The 24,069-nt window shown below is 41.8% G+C and overlaps 1 protein-coding gene across 6 annotated transcripts in view; it reads right to left on the bottom strand.

The window, feature by feature from the left end:
• Positions 1 to 24,069, bottom strand: part of PIGK (phosphatidylinositol glycan anchor biosynthesis class K) — a 121,109-nt gene that overhangs the window by 33,202 nt on the left and 63,838 nt on the right. For 4 of the 6 annotated variants that reach the window (XR_006292713.1, XM_037906699.2, XM_037906701.2 and 1 more), the window contains exon 10: positions 1,184 to 1,259. Coding sequence is in view for 4 of the 6 variants with exons in the window: in XM_037906699.2 (XP_037762627.1) it covers positions 1,184 to 1,259 (76 nt within the window). In the remaining 2 variants the exon portion in view is untranslated. Of the gene's footprint in view, positions 1 to 1,183; positions 1,260 to 6,350; positions 6,687 to 18,015; positions 18,161 to 24,069 lie in introns of those variants that run through there. The other 2 variants (XR_006292714.1, XM_043552917.1) reach the window with 2 other exon arrangements.

Raw genomic sequence — 24,069 nt, 5'->3', positions numbered from 1 at the left:
CCTCTAGGTAAACCAATCAGTGCAATTCCTATTTACCTATTCCAAACCACCCACAAATTGTTTCACTGCTCACTCTTGCTGTTAAGAACATATTGACTTGCGGCCTGCTCTGTTGTTTAATTCATTTATGCTGAGAGTCAGGCATGAAGACAGAATTTTAAATGTGACATTTGAAGGCTGTTGGGTCATCTGAAGCTCTGACAACACCAGGGAATTCCTGACATACAAACTGGTCCTGATTTCCAATCTCCAATGTTCTGAACACATCAGATATTCTTCCCGGAGGTGCAGATTTCAGCCAAAAAAAAATTAAAATCCCTTGTGTTTACATCTTGCAGAAAATGCCTGTACACTTGAAAGTTTTAAAATAAAGCCCATGTTTCCTTTAAGCTAAAACTGGCATTGCCTGCAGCAAGCAATTCAACTGCAAAGAAACACTCTGATTGACAAAGATATTTGGAAAGATCTACAACAACAATTAATAAATACTCATAGGATACTCTCAGCAACTTTGACATTTGGTGGATTTCCATTTTCTCTTGTTGATCTATCATGGTTCAAAGTCAATTGTGTCTGAAGGCCAGAGCTGTAGATAATCTGCCATCTAGACAATATTAACATCTGGCCCAATGGGCCAGCAGTTAATTACAGCCACAACTAGAATGAAATACTTAAGGCAAAACTCTACCAAGAGTGCTTTTTGCTGTGATACCAGCTATGCTGCGCCAGGAACAGAAAGTATGATGGCACCGCTGTTGGAAATGGAAATGTTACTCAGACCTCATTCAGAATTATATTGGGAAGGGAAATTGTTTTTCCTATTCAACTCTTCATTACAAATACACTGTGATAATGGTATTGTAATTTAGCTGCTTTTTCAAAGAGAGCAGGCATGTTGTGATTCGGGTCAAGATGCAAGTTGGAAGAAATCTAGTTCTGTTTTTTAGGGAAAAAAATTACAAAATTTTTAACTGCACCCTGTGTCACCACTGAAGTCAGAATTCTTGTGTCATAGTGCTGTGCTTTGTATAAGACTTTTATGATTTAACAGCTGTCATCTAAAGTTTGCGTGTGCCTCTAGCATAAGCATATTGATTCTGTAAAACCTAACAAAAGTATTACATTTTAAAGATTATGAATCTTGCGTATTCTGAAAGCAAATACTTGTAATTGAAAGGCATACCTGGTGTATTATCTGAGCTACTGGAAGCTGTTCGGCATATTTTAGTGGTTCTGTTGCCATCTCATCATCTGGAACCCTGAAAATAAATGAAGTTCATATTACTAAATTTTCTTACAATTATTACAAAAAACAAACACCTGGAATTAAAAACAAAAAACGATGTTACTACCGAATACTGTTTGAAATGTTACATCTAGAGGGAACAATGCTTCATTACAATCAGAAAAGTAAATCCCCACCTTAAAATAGTTTTTAAAAGCGAGAGAAAATAATAAGACAAGTTAGTGTAAATAAAACTTGTGTGTTAATCATGGCTGCTGTTTTTCACTGGCATAATTCAAATATCTAGAAAGTTTAAAACCAGCAGGCAGAAACCTGAGAAAACCTTTTAATTTTGTTTTAAGTGAATTCAGTTCTGAAGAAAGATGCTTGCCTGACCTCCCTGGAGAATGAAGTTGTTTGTTTACAGAACAGGTGCAGCATTGGCAATGACAGTGCAAGCTTCTCCATATGGCCCCACTAGGGGTATGTCTACACTACAAAATTAGGTCGCATTTATAGAAGTCCGTTTTTTAGAAATCGTTTTTATATAGTCGATTGTGTGTCCCCCCACACAAAATGCTCTAAGTGCATTAACTCGGCGGAGTGCTTCCACAGTACCGAGACTAGCGTCGACTTCCCGAGTGTTGCACTGTGGGTAGCTATCCCACAGGTCCCGCAGTCTCCACCACCCATTGGAATTCTGGGTTGAGATCCCAATGCCTGATGGGGCAAAAAACGTTGTTGCAGGTGGTTCTGGGTACATGTTATCAGGCCCTCCCTCCGTGAAAGCAACGGCAGACAATCGTTTCACACCTTTTTTCCTGGGTTACCTGTGCAGACACCATACCACGGCAAGCATGGAGTCCGCTCAGCTCACAGTCACCGTATGTCTCCTGGGTGCTGGCAGACGCAGTACTGCATTGCTACACAGCAGCAGCAACCCATTGCCTTGTGGCAGCAGACGGTGCAATAGGCCTGAAAACCATCGTCACCATGTCCAAGGTGCTCCCGGCCGCCTCGGTAAGGTCGGTCAGGAGCGCCTGGGCAGACATGGGCGCAGGGACTAAATTAGGAGTGACTCGACCAGGTCATTCTCTTTAATCCTGCAGGCAGTCCTATTGTACCATCTTCTGCCGAGCAGCCAGGAGATGAGGATGGCTAGCAGTCCTATTGCACCATCTGCTGCCAGCCAAAGATGTAAAAAATAGATGGAGTGGATCAAAACAAGAAATAGACCAGATTTGTTTTGTATTCATTTGCTCCCCCCTCCCTCCCTCCCTCTGTGAAATCAACGGCCAACAATTGTTTTAGTGAGGTCTGTCAGGGGCACCTTGAAAACTTTAATGGAGATTCAGTCCTGCCTGAAATACCAGAGGGAGGGATAGCTTAGTGGGTTGAGCATTGGCCTGCTAAACCCAGGGGTTTGAGTTCAATCCTTGAGGGGGCCACTCTGTGTGACAGTTGTTTTTGTTTCTCCTTGATGTAAAGCCTCCTCTGTTGATTTTAATTCCCTGAAAGCCAGTCCTGTAAGCCATGTCATCAGTCGCCCCTCCCTCCGTCAGAGCAACAGCAGACAATTGTTCCGCACCTTTTTTCTGTGCAGACGCCATACCACGGCAAGCATGGAGCCTGCTCAGATCACTTTGGCAATTAGGAGCACATTAAACACCACGCGCATTATCCAGCAGTATATGCAGCACCAGAACCTGGCAAAGTGAAACCGGGCGAGTAGGCGACGTCAGCACGGTGACAAGAGTGATGAGGACATGGACGCAGACTTCTCTCAAAGCACAGTCCCTGGCAATGCAGGCATCATGGTGCTAATGGGGCAGGTTCATGTGGTGGAACGCCGATTCTGGGCCCGGAAAACAAGCACGGACTGGTGGGACCGCATAGTGTTGCAGGTCTGGGATGATTCCCAGTGGCTGTGAAACTTTCGCATGCATAAGGACACTTTCATGGAACTTTGTGACTTGCTTTCCCCTGCCCTGAAGCACATGAATACCAAGATGAGAGCAGCCCTCACAGTTGAGAAGCGAGTGGCAATAGCCCTGTGGAAGCTTGCAACGCCAGACAGCTACCGGTCAGTCGGGAATCAATTTGGAGTGGGCAAATCTACTGTGGGGGCTGCTGTGATGCAAGTTGCCAACGCAATCAAAGATCTGCTGATATCAAGGGTAGTGACCCTGGGAAATGTGCAGGTCATAGTGGATGGCTTTGCTGCAATGGGATTCCCTAACTGTGGTGGGGCCATAGACGGAACCCATATCCCTAACTTGGCACCGGAACACGAAGCCGGCGAGTACATAAACCGCACGGGGTACTTTTCAATAGTGCTGCAAGCACTGGTGGATCACAAGGGACATTTCACCAACATCAACGTGGGATGGCCGGGAAAAGTACATGACGCTCACATTTTCAGGAACTGTGGTCTGTTTCAAAAGCTGCAGGAAGGGACTTTATTCCCAGACCAGAAAATAACCGTTGAGGACGTTGAAATGCCTATAGTTATCCTTGGGCACCCAGCCTACCCCTGAATGCCATAGCTCATGAAGCCATACATAGGCAGCCTGGACAGTAGTCAGGAGCTGTTCAACTACTGACTGAGCAAGCAGAATGGTGGTAGAATGTGCATTTGAATGTTTAAAAGCGCGCTGGCGCAGTTTACTGACTCATTAGACCTCAGCGAAACCAATATTCCCACTGTTATTACTGCTTGCTGTGCGCTCCACAATATCTGTGAGAGTAACGGGGAGACGTTTATGGTGGGGTGGGAGGTTGAGGCAAATCGCCTGGCCGCTGATTACACGCAGCCAGACACCAGGGCGGTTAGAAGAGCACAGGAGGGCGCGGTGCACATCAGAGAAGCTTTGAAAACCAGTTTCGTGACTGGCCAGGCTACGGTGTGAAAGTTCTGTTTGTTTCTCCTTGATGAAACCCCCTGCCCCTTGGTTCACTCTACTTCCCTGTAAGCTAACCACCCTCCCTCCTCCCTTCGATCACCGCTTGCAGAGGCAATAAAGTCACTGTTGCTTCACATTCATGCATTCTTTATTAATTCATCACACAAATAGGGGGATAACTGCCAAGGTAGCCTGGGAGGGGTGGTGGAGGAGGGAAGGACTAGGCCACACAGCACTTTAAAAGTTTAAAACTTTAAAACTTATTGAATGCCAGCCTTCTGTTGCTTTGGCAATCCTCTGGAGTGGAGTGGCCGGAGGCCCCCCCACCGCGTTCTTGGGCGTCTGGGTGAGGAGTCTATGGAACTTGGGGAAGAGGACGGTTGGTTACACAGGGGCTGTAGCGGCGGTCTGTGCTCCTGCTGCCTTTCCTGCAGCTCAACCATATGCTGGAGCATATTAGTTTGATCCTCTAGCAGCCTCAGCATTGAATCCTGCCTCCTCTCATCACGCTGCCGCCACCTTTCAGCTTCAGTCCTCTCTTCAGCCTGCCACTTACTCTCTTCAGCCTGCCACTTCTCCTCCCGGTCATTTTGTGCTTTCCTGCACTCTGACATTGTCTGCCTCCATGCATTCGTCTGTGCTCTGTCAGTGTGGGAGGACAGCATGAGCTCAGAGAACATTTCATTGCGAGTGCGTTTTTTTCACCTTCTAATCTTCACTAGCCTCTGGGAAGGAGAAGATCCTGTGATCCTTGAAACACATGCAGCTGGTGGAGAAAAAAAAGGGACAGTGGTATTTAAAAAGACATTTTATAGAACAATGGGTACACTCTTTCACGGTAAACCTTGCTGTTAACATTACATACATAGCACATGTGCTTTCATTCCAAGGTCGCATTTTGCCTCCCCACCACCGCGTGGCTAGCCTCTCACCCGTGCCCCCTCCCTGTGGCTAACAGCGGGGAACATTTCTGTTCATTCACAGGCAAACAGCCCAGCAGGAACAGGCACCTCTGAATGTCCCCTTAAGAAAAGCACCCTATTTCAACCAGGTGACCATGAATGATATCACTCTCCTGAGGATAACACAGAGAGATAAAGAACGGATGTTGTTTGAACGCCAGCAAACATACACTGCAATGCTTTGTTCTACAATGATTCCCGAGTACATGCTACTGGCCTGGAGTGGTAAAGTGTCCTACCATAGTGGACGGAATAAGGCTGCCCTCCCCAGAAACCTTTTGCAAAGGCTTTGGGAGTACATCCAGGAGAGCCGCGAATGCCAGGGCAAATTAATCCTTTCACATGCTTGCTTTTAAACCATGTATACTATTTTAAAAGATACACTCACCAGAGGTTCCTTCTCCGCCTGGCAGGTCCGGGAGGCAGCCTTGAGTGGGTTCGAGGGGTACTGGCTCCAGGTCCAGGGTGAGAAACAGTTCCTGGCTGTTGGGAAAACTGGTTTCTCCGCTTGCTTGCTGTGAGCTATCTACAACCTCATTATCATCATCTTCCTCGTCCCCAAAACCTGCTTCCTTGTTGCCTCCATCTCCATTGAAGGAGTCAAACAACACGGCTAGGGTAGTGGTGGCTGAACCCCCTAAAATGACATGCAGCTCATCATAGAAGCGGCATGTCTGGGGCTCTGACCCGGCGCGGCCGTTTGCCTCTCTGGTTTTCTGGTAGGCTTGCCTCAGCTCCTTAAGTTTCACACGGCACTGCTTCGGGTCCCTGTTATGGCCTCTGTCCTTCATGCCCTGGGAGATTTTGACAAATGTTTGGCATTTCAAAAACTGGAACGTAGTTCTGATAGCATGGATTCCTCTCCCCATACAGCGATCAGATCCCGTACCTCCCGTTCAGTCCATGCTGGAGCTCTTTTGCGATTCTGGGACTCCATCATGGTCACCTCTGCTGACGAGCTCTGCACTCACCTGCAGCTTGCCACGCTGGCCAAACAGGAAATTGAAATTCAAAAGTTCGCGGGCCTTTTTCTGTCTACCTGTCCAGTGCATCTGAGTTGAGAGTGCTGTCCAGAGCGGTCACAATGGAGCACTCTGGGATAGCTCCCAGAGGTCAATACCATCTAATTCATCCACAGTACCCTAAATTCGACCCGGCAAGGCCAATTTCAGCGCTAATCCCCTTGTCGGGGGTGGAGTAAGGAAATTGATTTTAAGAGCCCTTTAAATCGAAAAAAAGGGCTTCGTCGTGTGGACAGGTGCAGGGTTAAATCGATTTAATGCTGCTAAATTCGACCTCAACTCCTAGTGTAGACCAGGGCTAAGGAAACTCAAATCTGACACCACCACAGGCAAGAGAATAAATCATTCTCCTTCCCTTCTCTGCCAAAAATGCCAATCAGTGCCAGCTGCGGTGGCGAGTTTAACAATGCAACCACTTGTCCACTTTGAACTGGAGTAAGACCTTCAGCTGGCTACCCTGTTGATATGCTGCTGACACTGTACACTAGGTTTCCTTGTCATTAAACCCAGATAGAGCATAGTGACAGACAGAGAGAGATGACCCAGAAAGATATCCAGTTAGCATAAGATCTCTCTAGGAAAGAAAAAGGTGAAGCTGATTAGTAGGGAAAACCATTCTGAGGAACTCATTGAGTCTAAACCTGCTCCAGTGTGTACACTTATGTACACTTTCAAAGTGGATTTCAATCTTGGAGCCTCACTAGACAGCTCTCTGCTCCTGGATCCCCAGCTACCAACAATGGCCAGAAATACTCTCATCTTCAGCTGACCAGAAAATTGAGCTCTTTCGTCTCCTGTACAGCACCTGCTATAGGTCACCAGTGCTTTGGTTACTTCTTTGGTTGGAAACATGGTGCGTCTGGGACTAACCACCTAGGCTGCTCAGTCTCTTCATCTAGTGCAGAATGCAGCTGCCTATCCCTCTGAGTAGGGAAGACTTGTGAAAGCATATCACTGGCTGGCTACCAGCAAAACTCAAGGTGCTGGTTGTCTTTTGGGAGCCACAATGAACAGCTCACCCCATGGTTCAATATAGAACTGTTCCTCGTTTTAACCATCCCTTTGAACAGAACATTCAGTTTAAGATTGAGTTAGGCATGCTTGTAGGAGAGGAGTATCACTATATCATTGTATTAAACAGTAGAACCAAAAATATAGCCTTGTTCTTCCATGGCCCTATGTAAACATAATTCTGACAATTATTCTGGAAACAAATTAACCTGTAGGCAGGGAAGGATGAGGACAGGCAATAATAAGAAAAGGAAAACAAATTTAAAAGGGTTTTTTTGAACATCTCTCTATTCAGCAGTGTGGACCACCCCATCTTCTTCTGCCTGCACCCCCTGCCCAGCCCCTTCTTCTTGCCCCATGTACATTTTGGAATTTTCCTGTTTCAGCTGGAGGGAAAGACTGAGGTAGTCTCTTGGGGGCTGTTTGCTGCAACAAATTCTTAGTACAAAAGCCAATCAGGGTAGAAGAATTGGAGTAGTCAGAGTAATATGCATAATCACTGTGTGATTTTTCAGAAATAACTCCACTGATTATGCACATCTCTGTACTCTGATTGGCTAGCTGTCATTATTAGCCCACTAGGACAGAAGGATCTGCATCCGTTATAGTTATTAAGAAATAACCATACAGTGATTATGCAAATCTGATATCCACAACCAGAGTGCAGAGAATTGTACAACTGAGAAAAAAACCTCTAGTTATCCATCAGCAGCTGTACAGCATCCCTGAACTCTGCCTGGCTGAGACAATACCATTTGATTGGAACTGCACAGGAACTGTTAATATCTCTGCTACAAACTAAGGTAACTGCCCTAGAATCCCTGCTTTTCATACCCTTTGACAACTGTGGATATACTTTATGGCACTGATGTTCTTTATACCTCAACGGGGATGGGGTTGGCATGGGGTTCACTTACACCAACTATGGTTTTGATCCTGCAAGTTCTTGCAAGGTGTGCAGCAGGAAGTGAGATGCTGTCATAGTCCAGATCAAGTCTCAGTAGAGACTATGAGTGGGCATATAGCCAAGGGTCCTCTATGGCATGGAGAACCAAATCCACAAAGTGAAAATCTCAAACTACTTGTGCATCCAATCTCTTACTCTCTCATGTCCACAGGGCAAGAGAGGGTTAGGTTGTGGTGGAAAATTGATTTGTCTGACAAGACAGGGCTAAGTGCAGTCCTCAGGAAACCAAATCAGGTTTTTAGTTATGTGTGTCCCGCTTTGGGCTTTCTAGTACACGCATATGCTGTACCATGTTATACCTAGCCATCAGGACTACACAAGAACTTTGCTATTTCTCTCCTATAGATGAGACTTCTTAATCATGTGAGCTTCTGTTTTCTGCATGCTTTTATATAAACTGGATAAAAGTAAAGGTTCTCTGATCTTGAAGGAAGTTGCAGCAACGAAAATGTTGATACTCCTGTTTGAAAAAATCTCCAAAGACACATTTTAGTAAAGCAGAACTTCACTAACTTACGCTAATAACTGATCTGTGAATAACCACTGTGAATCAACAAATTTTGAGAATTAGCAAGTTAGTGAATAAAACCATTTAGAAAGTTCATAACAAATTTACTTTGCTCATTTGGCATGTGCAGTCCAATTTTCATTATTTATGATACTACACTGTACCAGTAAACCTACTGTATAATATTTTGTAAAATGCATGAGGTTTTACAAAGACGAGGGCCCCTTATGGCTCCATACTCACAGATCTTTCCTGACAAGAAAGGCGGGGGAGGGCTTGCTTTTATAAACTCTTTGTGAATTATGGAACATGGAGGTTAGTGAAGTAACTAAGTTATAGGCCCAAGAATGGATGGATTTCTCTCTCACTTTTGCGGGAGGGAGGGGCTTGTATGTATGATTTTACAAAAGCCTTTCTAGACATTTTTCTTCCAGCTTCCTTCCCCTCTGATCAGCCTTAGAGGCGTTCAGCATGATAAATAGTTTGTTACAGAGAAGTCCTATTTTTCTAATGGCATTCTGATGCATTTATCATAAACATCTACATCCTTGGCTCCGCTCTGAGGGAGCCAAAACGAGCTACTGCTATGGTCTCAGTTGAGAGCTGTGTATATGTTGTGATATTAAGCATGTCTATTATGGGTGTCATTCCACTTAACTCAAAAAGTGTGCAACCTTCTGACAAGCTCCTAGGCACTATGGTAATACATATAAATAATAAATTAATTAATAACAACCACGATCATCATAGGAAAGTATTTCCTTATTTAGTGTCTTCACTTAACATTCATACCATGTCTTTATCTGGGTTCAGTTCAGAACAGGTTTCAAAGACCTATGGGCTGATGTACACTAGAAAACTTGTACCAGTATAACTATGTCAGTTGGGGGAGTCACTTTTTTAACTTATACAGTTATAATAGTATAAGCCCTAGTGCAGATTAAGTTATACCACTGTAAATGTACCTTACGCTATTAGAGCTTATTTCACTTTCGTAGCTGCAGGGTTTTCCTTTTCTGAGGGAGGGCACTGAGGATGGGAGAGGCATGATAGGAGAGGCTGGCTTTTCTGCTTTTCTTCATTGGGAGGGGAGAAAGATCAAGGGCTGCCCTGCTTTCTCTTCTCCATTTCAAAGTGGAAGAAAAGACCAGGTTAGAAGAAATGGCACCTCCCACCACGGTCATCCTGACTCCGCTTGTCCTCTTCACAGCGAGATCAAAGAAAGCTAGCACTAGTACCTCCTCAGGAGAACACCCTAAAGCAGAGCCTGGTGGTATGCATCTGTTCTGAGAGAAGATGGACATCAGGAAAAAAATAACTGGACTCTGCTGTGAAAAACTACTTATCTTATTGAGCCCCTCAGGGACTTGTCAGTTGATGGAAGTGTGCTGGATCACAGATGATGTATTTTTTGGACTATAATTTCACAAAATCCGCTAGCTTCACCATTTAGTTCATTTATATTTCACACTCGGATCTTTATAAAATTAAAAGCTAATTTACTTTAATGCAGGCTTCTTTGTGCTTTTATCTTCTTTTAAAATAATTCTATTATCAACACACAGACACTCTGAATTAATTAATTTTCCAACCAGCAATAGGCCTTTCTGTCCCAATTGAGCATGACAGCAGACTACTGCCAACAGTGTCAATACAAGCTAGCACACTAACATATAAAAACAGTATTCCAGTATGCCTGACATCTGGTAATGTAGAGCATAAGGAGATTTTGATTCTCACGAAGGAGAGGGGAGAGAGATATGAAATCAGAGGAGACTTAGAAAATAGCAAGAAATATCAAAAGAATATCTTGAAAACGTTCCATTTGAACGTGTAGCGGGGTGGTCACCCGCTCTCTGGTCTGGAAAGGGTTACAGCCAGCCCTGGGAGAGGGCTGGAGCTGCAGGCTAAAAGCTAGGCTGATTGGGGAAGAAGCCACAGCAGGGCCACGCCCCAATCAGACCTCAGCTGGCCCTGATAAAAGGGCTATGAGCCAGGAGCTAGACACACTCTCCCTCCAGCTTCAGAGGGAGAAGGACCTAGCTGCCTGGGAGCTGAGGGTGCAGGCAACTGAGCAGTGCTGGGGAAAGGTGAGAGGAGCTCCCGCCTGGCAACTCCCCAGGCTGCAGGCATTGTCAAAGGCCAAACCAGGTACTGGGGTTGCAGAGGCTGCAGCCCAGGAGTTAGGCAAAGACAGCAGGCCAAAACCCCGCTTTGCCAATGATGAATGGCTTGTACACTGCAGTCTGCCTCAGTAAGCGGGGGCTAGAGGGTGACTGGCAGTCGCCATAGACTGAGGTGAGGTGGGGATAGAGGGTTGGAGGTTCCCCTGGGTGGGGAGACCCAGAGAGAGCGTGTACTGCCGGGGACAGCACCCAAGATAAAGGGGCACCGGGGTCTGGGAAGGACATGGTAGCCTGAGGCAAGTGGGACACTGGCCTGCAGAGGGTGCTCTGGAGGCTAAAGAGTTAATTCCCAGGATGACCAGCGGGAGGCGCCACACCGGTGAGTCTCGCCGTGCTACAGAAAGCAACTTCTGTATTGCCGCTGTGATGGCTCTTAGACAAGGGGAAGGGAGCAGAAGCCATAGAAAGTGAAGGTAATTCTAATAAAATGTGTCAAGATATTTAGTAAGGAAGCAGATTTGTTATTTACATAGTGTCATGAAGGCACATGCTGTTTTGCAATAGGCAGAAGTGCTAAAGAAAGAACTAAATCCCTATCACCAAGAGATGGCATATTACAATATGGGATAGGCACATTTTAATACTCCAGAGTATGGCCAGATTCTGGTATAACACTGAGAAAAACATGTGGTCACTATAGCTCATATGATTCACTGCAAAAGAGGAGGGCTTTCAGGAATTTTTTTAGGAGTTGGAAAGGATGGGACTTGGTAAACAGGACACGCCAGAACATGTGGTTGCATTGAGACTGCAAAATACTGAATAATTGTCTAGGAGATTGTGGGCTAGCAAGGGTAGACATTTGTTCCTTTGCCAAGAGTCACCAGCTTTGTTGGTCTACACTGACTGAGTAGCTGTTCCAGGCATAAGAGCAGCACGACAGAAGAAATGCTGCAAGTGACAACAAAGTCACTATGTGGTAGCAGGATGCAAAGAGTAGTAATGGCCTGAGACAGATATCCAGAGCGAAAGAGAAAACAGTGGGGGTGAAAATATTAATTTAAATTCTTGTCTGGCACCAACAGCTTTACTGTCTATAAATACATGAACAAGTTTGCATCTGGCAATAAAAACAAAACAAAATATCAGTGCTTTATGCACCACATCAGAGAAAGTTATTAGGTTCCCCATTAAAGAGAGACTGAAATGGGCTATATCTGGTTTGAATGAATAGTTTTTAAAACTGACCACTGAGAAATTTATGTACTATATCGAGACTAGAGAAAATTAAGAATTAAACCTTAGTTTAATGCCATCTACTTGCTCCACCTGCTAAGTCCTAGCTTTACATGTTCTTAAACAGGATAGGTTTAGATGGTAAGAGTATCACGCAGCATCAACCATCATGCAAAGCACCAAACCATGGAAAGCATTACTCCTCCCTGGAGAAAGTACAATTAAACTCCACAATGGGTGCTAATCAAACTCTTTTCTTATCTTTTCCAGCACGTGAACGTTTCAGCTACAGATACACTCAACTATATTATTTGACTAAAATGGAGGAATATTAAAAAGTAAAGCAAGTGTTTCAAAGAGATTCCTTATAGAACTTCTCCTTTACCCCTATCCATTTTTGCAGTTAGATAGATGAATATTCAGGGGATCTAAGAATATATTTCAGCGCAAAACACTTTGTGCTAACATATTTTGTCTTAGGTAAGTGCAAATATCACATACACGTGCCTATCAGAACATGTGATGTACCTCATCCAGTGCACTAAATGCTTCAGTTTTAACTATGTGGTGCACCTAGTACTCAACACAATTTCACTCACTTCCATTTCACTGTACCTTGGTAAACTGGACAGCTGGCAGCTTACCCTGGGTGACCTTGCATGACTGTCTAGCAGAATGCTAATGTGTATCTTTTGCAGATCATTACTGTGGACCCCTCAAAGTCACGTCTTTTAATGGGCAAGAGATTAGCGCATATTCAAGGATGAGGGAGCTATGGCTACAATGGAAATATGCAGACATCTCATGATTCATGAATATTTCCAGGCATGCCAAGATCTGTTAGTAGGGGAATTTGCTCCATGATGCTTATAGGACCTCATTCAGTAGTGGCGTGGCATTAAAGATGTTTTAAAAAGAAGATAATCTATAAAGCAATATGTAAACAATACATTCATCTTATCTAGACGATAATGAAAATGTATACTTCAGACAGAAAAGATCCTTGAAATTATGAAAAAAGGGATGTCACCTCTCTATACACCAATATCCCTCACAATGATGGCATTCAGCCTGCCTCAAATTTTTACAAGATAATGGACAACATTCAGATATCCACCACAAACACACCACCAAACTCATCCATTTCATCCTCACCCATAACAATTTCACATTTAACACACACTTTGTCCAAGTGTTTGGGAACAGCCCTGGGGACTCGGATGATTCCCCAGTATGTCAACTTCTACATGGACCACCCTGAAGAAGAATTTCTGGACAAATGCACCACAAAATCAATGATATACCTGAGATACATCAATATTTTTATCTTCTACACAGCCAACCTAAATTCCCTCACAGATTTCCACCACAACTTCAACCACCACCACCCTCCATTAAACTCTCTCTAGAACACTCCCACACTAGCATCAACTTCCTGGACACCCCAATCAGCTTCAATAATGGAACCCTAAAGACACTATTTACAAGAAACCCATGGGTCTCCACACTTATCTTCATAGACCCAGTAACCATCCTTAACACACCAAGAAATCTGTTTATCTACAGCCAGGGACTCTAATACCACATAATATGTTCTGAGGCAGTGGTTCTCAGCCCTCGGCCCATGCGACATCCTCAGGGCCATACAGGTATTACTGGATGCAGCCAATAGGTTGAGCACCACTGCTCTGAGGAGAAAGTTCGAAATATACATCTTCACACACTTAAACCACCTTCATGAAGCAAGGACACTCCACCAGAGAAATAGATCACACCATGAAACAGACCACACAAGTACCCTGAGAAAACCTGCTTCAATATAGAAATAATACCCTCTCCAACCTTACCACCCCACACACGAACCCATATGGCATATCACTGAACAACTACAACCCATATTCAATGGGGACCGTATCCTGAAAGAAATCTTTCCTAATCCCCTTCTTCTGGCCCTCAGAAAGAAACCCAACCTCATCATCAGAAGCAAACTCCAACAGAGCAGGACATACCAACTCAAAGCAGAACCAGACTCTGCCAAAATAAAAGATACAAAACCTGTAGACCTATCTCCACTGCTATGATGATCAACACCCCCCATCCAACACACCTTTCAAGATCCATAGGTCTTACACATGTCTATCACAACATGTGGTGTACCTCATCCAGTGCACTGAATGCGTCAGTATCAACTATGTTACTGGGGGTCATAGTGGATCACAAGCTAAATATGAGTGAACAGCGTAACACTATTGCAAACATCATTCTGGGAGTACTAGCAGGGGCGTTGTAAGCAAGACACAAGAAGTAATTCTTCCACTCTACTCCACGCTGATTAGGCCAGAATTGGAGTATTGTGTTCAGTTCTGGGCACCTCATCTCAGGAAAGATGTGGACAAATTGGAGAAAGTCCAGAGAAGAGCAACAAAAAAGATTACATATCTAGAAAACAACATGAAGGTAAAAAAATGGATTTGTTTAGTCTGGAGAAGAGAAGACTGAGAGGGAACATAACAGTTTTTAAGTACATAAAAAGTTGTTACAAGGAGGGGGTGGGAATTGTTTTCCTTAACCTCTGAGGATAGGATAAGAAGCAATGGGCTTACATTGCAGCAAGGGCAATTTAGGTTGGATATTAGGAAAAACTTTCTGTCAGTACTGGAATAAATTGCCTAGGGAGGTTGTGGAATCTCCATCATTGGATATTTTTTAGGAGCAGGTTAGACAAACACTGTTAGGGGTGGTCTAGATAATACTTAGTCCTGCCATGAGTGCAGGGGACTGGACTAGATGACCTCTCAAGGTCCCTTCCAGTTCTACAGTTGTATGATTTTATGTGGGCGAAACCAGACAATCACTATGCTCTCAAAATGAACTCCCACAGAAAAATGATAAAAGACAAAAACACCACATCACTTGTGAGTGAACACTTTTCATAAAGCGATCACTCTATATCTGACCTCAGTCCTCCTACTCAAAGGAAACCTGCACAACGCCTTCAAAAGACAAGCATGGGAGCGTAAATTCATAACTTTGCTAGATACTAAAAATCATGGCCTGAATAGAGACACTTATTACAACAATTTATAACTCACTTACCCCTCCCTTTAGCTTCCCTCTCCCCTAACCCCGCAAGGTTTGGAGAGGTGTTATGGGCCACTTCACCTTGAATCGTCCCCTGAAATGGGTGTTAACTACTTATGCTAAACAATCTGTTCCACCTTGTATTCTGTGCCACTCTGAGTGCCTTTCCGTGACCTGAACAAGAGCTCTGTGTAAGCTTGAAATCTTGTCTCCGTCTCTCTCTCTCTCTATCTCACCAACACAAGTTGGTCCACTAAAAAGATAAAGACAGGTTTCAGAGTAGCAGCCGTGCTAGTCTGTATTCGCAAAAAGAAAAGGAGTACTTGTGGCACCTTAGAGACTAACCAATTTATTTGAGCCTAAGCTTTCATGAGCTACAGCTCACTTCATCGGATGCATTCAGTGGAAAATACTGTGGGGAGATTTATATACACAGAGAAAATGAAACAATGGGTGTTACCATACACGCTGTAAGGAGAGTGATCACTTAAGATAATACCAGCTTGGGGGAGGGGGGAGAAGGACCTTTTGTAGTGATAATCAAGGTGGGCCATTTCCACAGTTGACAAGAGGGTCTGAGGAACAGTGGGGGGGGAATAAAGATGGGTGAATAGCTGTTGCCAGCGGGGGAGTGAGGTGGGAGGAAGTTTTGTTTCATGGTCTCTGTGTGTATATAATGTCTTCTGCAGTTTCCACGATATGCTATGCATCCGATGAAGTGAGCTGTAGCTCACGAAAGCTCATGCTCAAATAAACTGGTTAGTCTCTAAGGTGCCACAAGTACTCCTTTTCTTTTTACGAATACAGACTAACACGGCTGTTACTCTGAAACCTAGTTTTACTTTGTGTAAAACTATCCCTGCCCCCTGCCCCCCCCCCCGCCCCCCCCCCGTTCCTCAGACCTTCCTGTCAACTGTGGAAATGGCCCACCTTGATTATCACTACAAAAGGTTTCTCCCCCGCCGCTCTCCAGCTGGTATTAGCTCATCTTAAGTGATCACTCTCCTTACAGCATGTATGGTAACACCCATTGTTTCATTTTCTCTGTGTATATAAATCTCCCCACTGTATTTTCCACTGAATGCATCCGATGAAGTGAGCTGTAGCTCACGAAAGCTTAGGCTCAAATAAATTCGTTAGTCTCCAAGGTGCCACAAGTACTCCTTTTTCTTTTTTTAAAAAGATAAAATGCCTCACTCACCTGGTTTCTCTAATGTAAGATAATAGTTAGTTGGTGTCTCAGCTAACAAACCAGTGGTCTCTGTTTAATACTCAGGTTAGGTTCCTTCATTCCTAAAACAGCAGGGTTTGAGAGAGACAGAAGGCAAGGAGTGCCCTAAGTCGCTCTCACTGTCTGCCAAATTCTCCAGCAAACTCAGTAATGCTGCTGACAGACTCCGGATGCAGCACTGAACAGCCCTTCTGTTTAGTAGTGTGGAGGAGGAAAAAATTGCAGAGCTCCTTGGTGCTTCAAAAGAGCTTTGATGAATGCTTTCTTCTACTCCCACTAGCAAAATAAATAATCCCAGGTGAGAATAAATCCACAACCAGTTACAGCTTTACTTTAAATTTGATATCTCTTTATAGTTAAGAATAATTTGAGATTTAAAATAATACTTAAGGTCACAAATTGTTTTGGAAATAATCTCTTTTTTAATGAATGGAAGCAAGATACAAAACAAGGCTAAAAATGAGAACACTGGAGGAAACTATTTCTATTGAGAATAATATTAGCATGTTCTGAGTTTAAAACACTGCTTCTTTTTAATAACAGCATAAAGACTGAAGTCTATCCCACCCATCCCTGTGGCTCTTCACTGCCTGACTGCTCATGGCATCTTGCACATCCCATTATAGTTGGGATACATCCTGAGCTTTGCCTCTTCCACTCATGACAATACTCACAACAGTCCATCAAAAGCATCACTTCATTCTCCACCTTTGCTTCTTGTGCTTGCTTAATAGGAAAAAAGGTGATGAAAACAAAAGTCAACACCGCCCAAAAACCTCTGACTGAATTTCAATGAAATCTTAACAAAAGAAAAATAAAAAAAAATAAAAAAAAAACCCAGAGAGTCACAACTATCAGTCAGAAGGCTCTAATACTATTTAGACAACAATACTGTTATAAACAATATGGTACACGCAGCTGCACCTAGACAAGCCTATTATCTAAAAGTTTCAGGAACAATTATCAGCAGTGCAGTAGTTAATAATTATATGGGACCAAACACCATAATCTATCAGAACATGGAGAGTCACCAAAATCAACAGTGAGATGTTCTTAAAAACTAATAGGTTGTGCCAGGATATGAATACTGACCATTAAATGGTTATAACTAGGATTTACACTTATCAACCCATTAAGATCATCCTTTCATCCCACCTTTTCTGCCTGGCTTGCTTCAGATTCAAGAGAACTGTTGTGCATCAGTTTATACTGTCAAGGCTTACTTTGCAACCAGATTTCAGAGTAACAGCCGTGTTAGTCTGTATTCGCAAAAAGAAAAGGAGTACTTGTGGCACCTTAGAGACTAACCAATTTATTTGAGCATAAGCTTTCGTGAGCTACAGCTCACTTCATCGGATGCATTCAGTGGAAAATACTGTAAATGTTGATTATCATGAGAAGATTTGCATTTTATATTTATAATATTGCATATTATGCTAACCAGAGAAAAAATGCAAATCTTCTCATGATAATCAACATTTACAGTATTTTCCACTGAATGCATCCGATGAAGTGAGCTGTAGCTCACGAAAGCTTATGCTCAAATAAATTGGTTAGTCTCTAAGGTGCCACAAGTACTCCTTTTCTTTTTGCAACCAGAAGCATTTTTAATTTTTTTAAATTAGATTCTCATTTTGCTTAGATTTACAGAGTAAGTTTTTCACAACAGATCTTAAGTTCTCACATTTTCTTCACCTACAGTATATAGTTCTATTTTCCCAGTTCATGAATCATGCAATGTACCAGCTCAGCTCTAATTTCTCACGGGACTGTTGGCTCCATCACAAGAGTCAGCTCGCTACTTTGGTGTCAGAGTTGTGGTGGCAACTTCATCAGATCCAGTTTTACGTCTTCCTTTGGGATTTTAGACTTCCTACTACTTATGGCCCTGTGAGAAAAACATTGTAAATGTAGATCATTGGTCTCTGTGCTTTTACTGACAATAGCAACTCTGTTGTAGTGCTGACAAAATATTAGTTTGTCAGCATTTCTATCTATCTCATTTTGCAAGGGTATATAAGTTGGCTATAGAATTGTAGTCAAGGTTGAAATTTAGCAAACAAATACTTTTTCATTTACCAAACTGTGGGAGAAAAAAACGTCGCTGATCGGCAGTGTTAAACTACAGGAATGAGAGAAAAAGGTTAGTGATGTCAAATATACTTTTACATTCCTATAAATATTCACAAGACTTCATTCCAGTACAAATAGTGGGTAAGCCAGTAAGTCCAAAATACCCCCTAGTAGTCTGGGCATTTTGAAAATGAACAGCTATATTCTAAAATGTGGTTTACTGTATTGTAACTATACAGCTAGGTCTGCCCTGAAAAATAAATGCAGCATTTGATCCTCTTGGATAAAACACTACCAGTGGTATATATACAGAGAAAAGGATACAGAGAGGATTCAGAGGCAGTGTACTATAGAATTTAGCTAACCATTTTTTTCCTTTTTAAAGAGGATTTTGTTTATAATGGTTCCTTTCTATAAACTACCATAAGTACACCACATACTGCCATGCCAGAAAGAATTTAGGACAGTATCCTGTCTCCACCAATGGCCAATATGGGATGCTTCAGAAGGTCTAAGTGACTTTCCCCAATGCACTTCAAAGTTCAGTGCTATACTCCTGAGAATGTTAGGATGAGCATTTTTGGGGGGTCCCCCCCCCGCTGCACAGGAAGTGCATCTGTCTTTTTAAGGTTCTGTCAATCTTATCTCCCAGACTGTGATTTTCAGTAATTTATGGAGGAATTCTGTATTTATTTGCTTGGTTTTTGTTTGGATTTTTAGTAACAGACCAAACTGAAAAATCCAAACTCATTGCTATAATATATTCACTCAAGCCAAGAGACTTCAGGCTATTGGACCATGGATTAACTAATAGTTGATCCTAAAGAAGAGTCAACCTTCCTCTCAATATTGCCATTATACAGTTTGCTTTGCTATCTTTATTTATTCAGTATTTCAAAATATGAATTACAATGATGTCAGTTTCATTGCAATTCTACTGATCTCCACTTAAGATAATATGAACTGAAATGGAATATAAAATGATCCAGTATACAAGTTCCCCATGACATACTGATGGGTGAATGGATTCCCCCACAGCCAAGATTTTTTCTTTCTGAGGATAACGGAATTCAAACTCCCTAAGCAGATATGCCTACTCATTCACAGGGTTATTCACAGTTAGCTCCACTTCTAGGCAGCATTTTATATGGCTCACTGTAAGAGATTAAAGCATTAATGCTAAGGAGCTTTTTTTGAAATCACTGTTTATTTCCAACCCTACATTAGTACAAAGTCCATTATGTTCAAATCCTGCAATGTGGCGACATCTTAATCATTAACATTTTAAATACGAAGCAATTTTTAAAACCCTTGTGATTTTCATTATAAATTAATAAATGCAAAAAGCCACTTTTCTGCAACGTGACGTTTTTGCAAGATTAAGGGTAAAAGTTTTCGAAGCACCTAAGTGACTTAGCCCATGTCAACATGGGAAAGGAATTGCCAGTATAGCCATCCCAGCAAAGCCTCCCAGTGGAGATGCGGTTTATAGGGGCAAAAAAGAGTGCTTTTGCCTTATACTAGTTCCCTGAATGAAATAAACTATCCCAACAAAAGAGCCCTTTTGCAGGTACAACTGAGTCTACTCTAGGGCTTTTGTGGGTATAGAAATGTCGTAAAAAACTCCCCCTCCTAAGCGACATTACTATACCAGCAACAGTTTCTAGTGTATTACATGATCCCATACTCCTTGCCAAAAAAATTTCTAGGGCCTTTGATACAAATGGTTAGCGTCTTCTAATTTTTTTCACCATCATAAAGATCCAGCATTCCACAATCTAACTTACAGATTAGTTACATGATATGTTTTCTCCTCTCCCTAGTAGGGATGCTACAATGGTTCCATAATTAAAGTAACACTGAGATTTACACTTAAAGCTTTGAGCTGTAAGAACGTACAAAATCTCTCAACTATATAGCTCTTACTCTTCTTATATGAAATGAATCCCCTGTGAATTTTCAAACAAATCTAAGTCCATTTAAAAATATTTATACTCACAGACTCTTTGAAGAGACATTTGTTTTACTAAGTACCTTTTTCCTCTAGGAAATTATTTACTGAATTTTGAGATATGAAATTTGGTGTTTATATTTTAACCAAATCTGGGTAAAATAATTAGTGTATTTATTTTTATTTATTAACAGGTAGGTATAACTGTTTTTACCTGTATTTCAATGTTTATTGACATATATAAAATATAAATACTTAAGTACTGGATGCTCCAAAATCAGAGCTCTCATTTTATCAATATTATGTTTGAGTCTATGGTTGTGGATCTGATGCAATGATATCTTCCTCAGTCTGGAAACAATAATTTCAGTTCAGTCAGATAATGAGTACAGATTTCTTGCTCTCAGCTGCATATGGCAGAACTAACACATACAAAAATAATGGAACAATTGGAATCACCCAGCACATATGTTCGAGAAAAAATCCAAAGTGACCAGACACAAAAAAGAAAACAATGTCTAAAAATTGATCTTTTTTTCCTGCAGGGTTTAACTTAGCATTTATGGAGCTAAGTAGAAAATTCACATCCCTGTTGGCATTTTTTTTTGTTATGTTACAAAATGGCCTTGATTTCTGAATTAGAAATCTCTCTCTCTCTCTCTCTCTCTCATCTACCTTTGCATGTCTAATGTGCCCATCTCCCTAGTATTTAAGCTACTTATACTGTAAGCTCTTTGGGGAAGGGCAGTCTTTTGTTCTGTGTTTGCACAGTGCCTAACACACTGGGGCCCTACTACATGACCAGAGCTCTTGGGCGCTATGGTAATACAAATAAATAATAGACATTAGCACCAGTTTCATCATCAATGGTACTACCAAGTTGCTTTTACATATATACTACAAAATATATACTTCCGAAGTATTGGCTTCTAGTCGTATTCTCGTTGTAGACTAGCTAGTATGCAGTACTGCACAGCAGCACTAGACTATATGGATCCCGTACCAGAAAAATTAATGAAAATGTGTTCCTCCTGCATTATAAGTGCAGTACTTCTGCAGCAGTTTGTCACTGCTTTTCCTGTGCATAAGGAACTACGCATTCTTCCAAATTACATAATAAAAAGATGAATATCCATTGTCTACCTGTGATTAGTCTTTTTTTTTTTTTTACTTCTGTTGATCAAAGGAGATTTCATAAGTATAGACCATAGGCAGAGTGTTTTATGTTAACTACCATTGGGTCCTCTGCCCTATGTTCCGAAGAACACTGCTGCTGCTGCTGCATTTACCAAGACAAGGATGAGTGCAGCAAAGACACTCATCCTCACCAATAAATATATGACTGGTCGCTTTGAAATGAAAAACTTCCATTTAGGTAAATATACTGCACTGTAAAGTACTGAACTATCACTAGAGGGTTGCTTAGTGACTGTGCTTATTGTCTTGTTACAGAAAGCTGGACTGAACCCTAATAAATGTGGTATTTATTGATGAACCATATTTACTGGGAGACAAAGCCTGGGAAAAAAATGATACAGTGAAAACTGCAACTGGGGCACCTGCCAACTCTTGCTGTAATTCCAAGTAGCCTACAGAATTCCTACTGCAGCTCTCACCCTTCATAACAAGCTGGTGCCATCTTCCTATTATGGCAGTGGTATGCTCCCATCACCCTTGGGAGAACTGATGTGATGGGGGCCATTAGGGAACAGCAGATACTCTGTGTTTATCTGGTAGAACATGATTCATGAGAGGTCGCATACAGTGACAGTGGCTCCTTATCAGAGGAGTACACTGAGACCATGGGAATTTAGTCATGTGTGGCTTCTACCTACTACAGAAGTGACTTTTCTTCACCTAAATGTTTTCAGTGATATGGTTTTGTGGCCAAAAAGAAGTTGAGCACACACAGTAAGTACAGACCCAAGCATCTATAATAAAATCCTGGCTTTCCTTCAAAGGCTCTTTAGAAAAAATAATCACTATTAAAAGGTGAGAACACCTACCAGTGGAACACTAATAATCTGATCAAATCCTAGAAGAAATCATTACAGCATAGCCTCTGCAGTGGAAACAGGCAATCCTGGGATACAACCAAACCGAGGAATTAAGTGTTTTCACATTTTTCCACTAAAACCCTATAGAATAATTGATCTGTTATACCTGTCTTACATTACACATACCGTAATTATACATCAAATTTTATACAACAGAGTTTAAAAAGAAATCCACTGCAGCACCTGGGCACCTTGTTTCATCACTCTCCCTCCATCAGGACAATAGACATATTGTGGAATATTGCAATTAATTGTTTGAAAGCGCTCTGGCTTGCAAATTTATAACCACACAAAGCTGATTGTACATATACCATACTTCAGTACAGTACAGCAAGACTAAAATAAAAAGAGCCAATGACAAAACATGACAGCATGGCTCCTGAAAGATAATTCTCCATGTGGAAGCAGAGTCTGAAAATGCCTTCTTGAGCCCTTAGGAACTATATGTGGATTTTAATAGCAGCCACTTGTGGTACCACAATGAAGCACAGCTGCAACTTTCTGCTGCTTCCTCTTCATCTGATGTGTATGACCACATTATACCATCTTAAATGTTTGAAGGATTAGATATCTAAGATGATACAAAGTACAGGATACATTCTGAGAAGGGTGACCTAAAGCACATGACCAAACACAAAATGCAGTAATTCATTTCCTTATATATACCATCCACAGTCTGAAGAAAATCCATAAATGATGTTTTAATTCAATAAAAGAAATAGTCTAGAAAGATACATGTTGCACTGTGATTTATTTGTTTCTGCCACCTACTGGATGTTAACTCTAACTGTAGAAATAGTCTGACACATTCTTGTTTTGTCACACCATATTTTCTTGCAGCGTGCCCAGTACAGAATCTCTTAATGAACGTTGCATGATGCAATCTGTATAGTCTACAAACAAAACTTTCGTTGCATCTATGAAGAGAGGCACCTCATCAATATAAAGAAAAGTCGTAAGAAACAATTCCAATTTTACCAGTGTATAAAAGAGTTCAAGTGACAGTATCAGAGTAAAAATGTTGTGGAAAAAGCTATTACACAATGTAGATTTCTGAGTTTAAAGAGCTACTATACTACACCCTGTTTCACACAGTGCCTAATGTTAACAGGTTGATAAAAAAAAAGGAATCCAGAAAATATCCACACTATAATGACTTGTGCATACATAGTTTTCCTGCCTACAAAGGATCACACTGTGGACACCATAGTGGTGTCTTAATTTTGCATTCAGGGATTAAGAAAATGGGTGAAAAGGTAAAATATGTGCATTTCCTCTGATGCATAATGCATGCTATAGAGAGATGGGCATTTTCTAATAGGCTCTGGCTCTACACTTCTTAACAGTAAAATGACTAAAGAGCCCATTCCTGCAGCCCTTGTTGTAACTCCTATTGAAATTTATAGGAGATTTACACATGTAAGGCTGCAAAAAGTGGGCCCTAAATAATTTATAGAAATTATGCATTCTGAAGACTGTAACCCAGTATCATAGTAATATTCTCACCTAAAATACACTGAGTCTCAAGCTAATGCTTTTTTTTCCATGTGTATTGAACACTAGAGAGGAAAGGTTACTACATCATCTTTCTGACAAAAGACTGAGCAAGAGTATTTAGTTGGGATGCACACAGATACACTAAAAAAAAATGCAAAACTTTTCTCTTCCACATAATTGAGAGAGAAATATTTATTTCATACTTCTATATAAAACGTA

This window comes from Chelonia mydas, chromosome 8 (genome assembly GCF_015237465.2).
Source record: "Chelonia mydas isolate rCheMyd1 chromosome 8, rCheMyd1.pri.v2, whole genome shotgun sequence".
Taxonomy (NCBI): domain Eukaryota; kingdom Metazoa; phylum Chordata; order Testudines; family Cheloniidae; genus Chelonia; species Chelonia mydas.
This window is presented reverse-complemented; position numbering and strand designations above follow the sequence as displayed.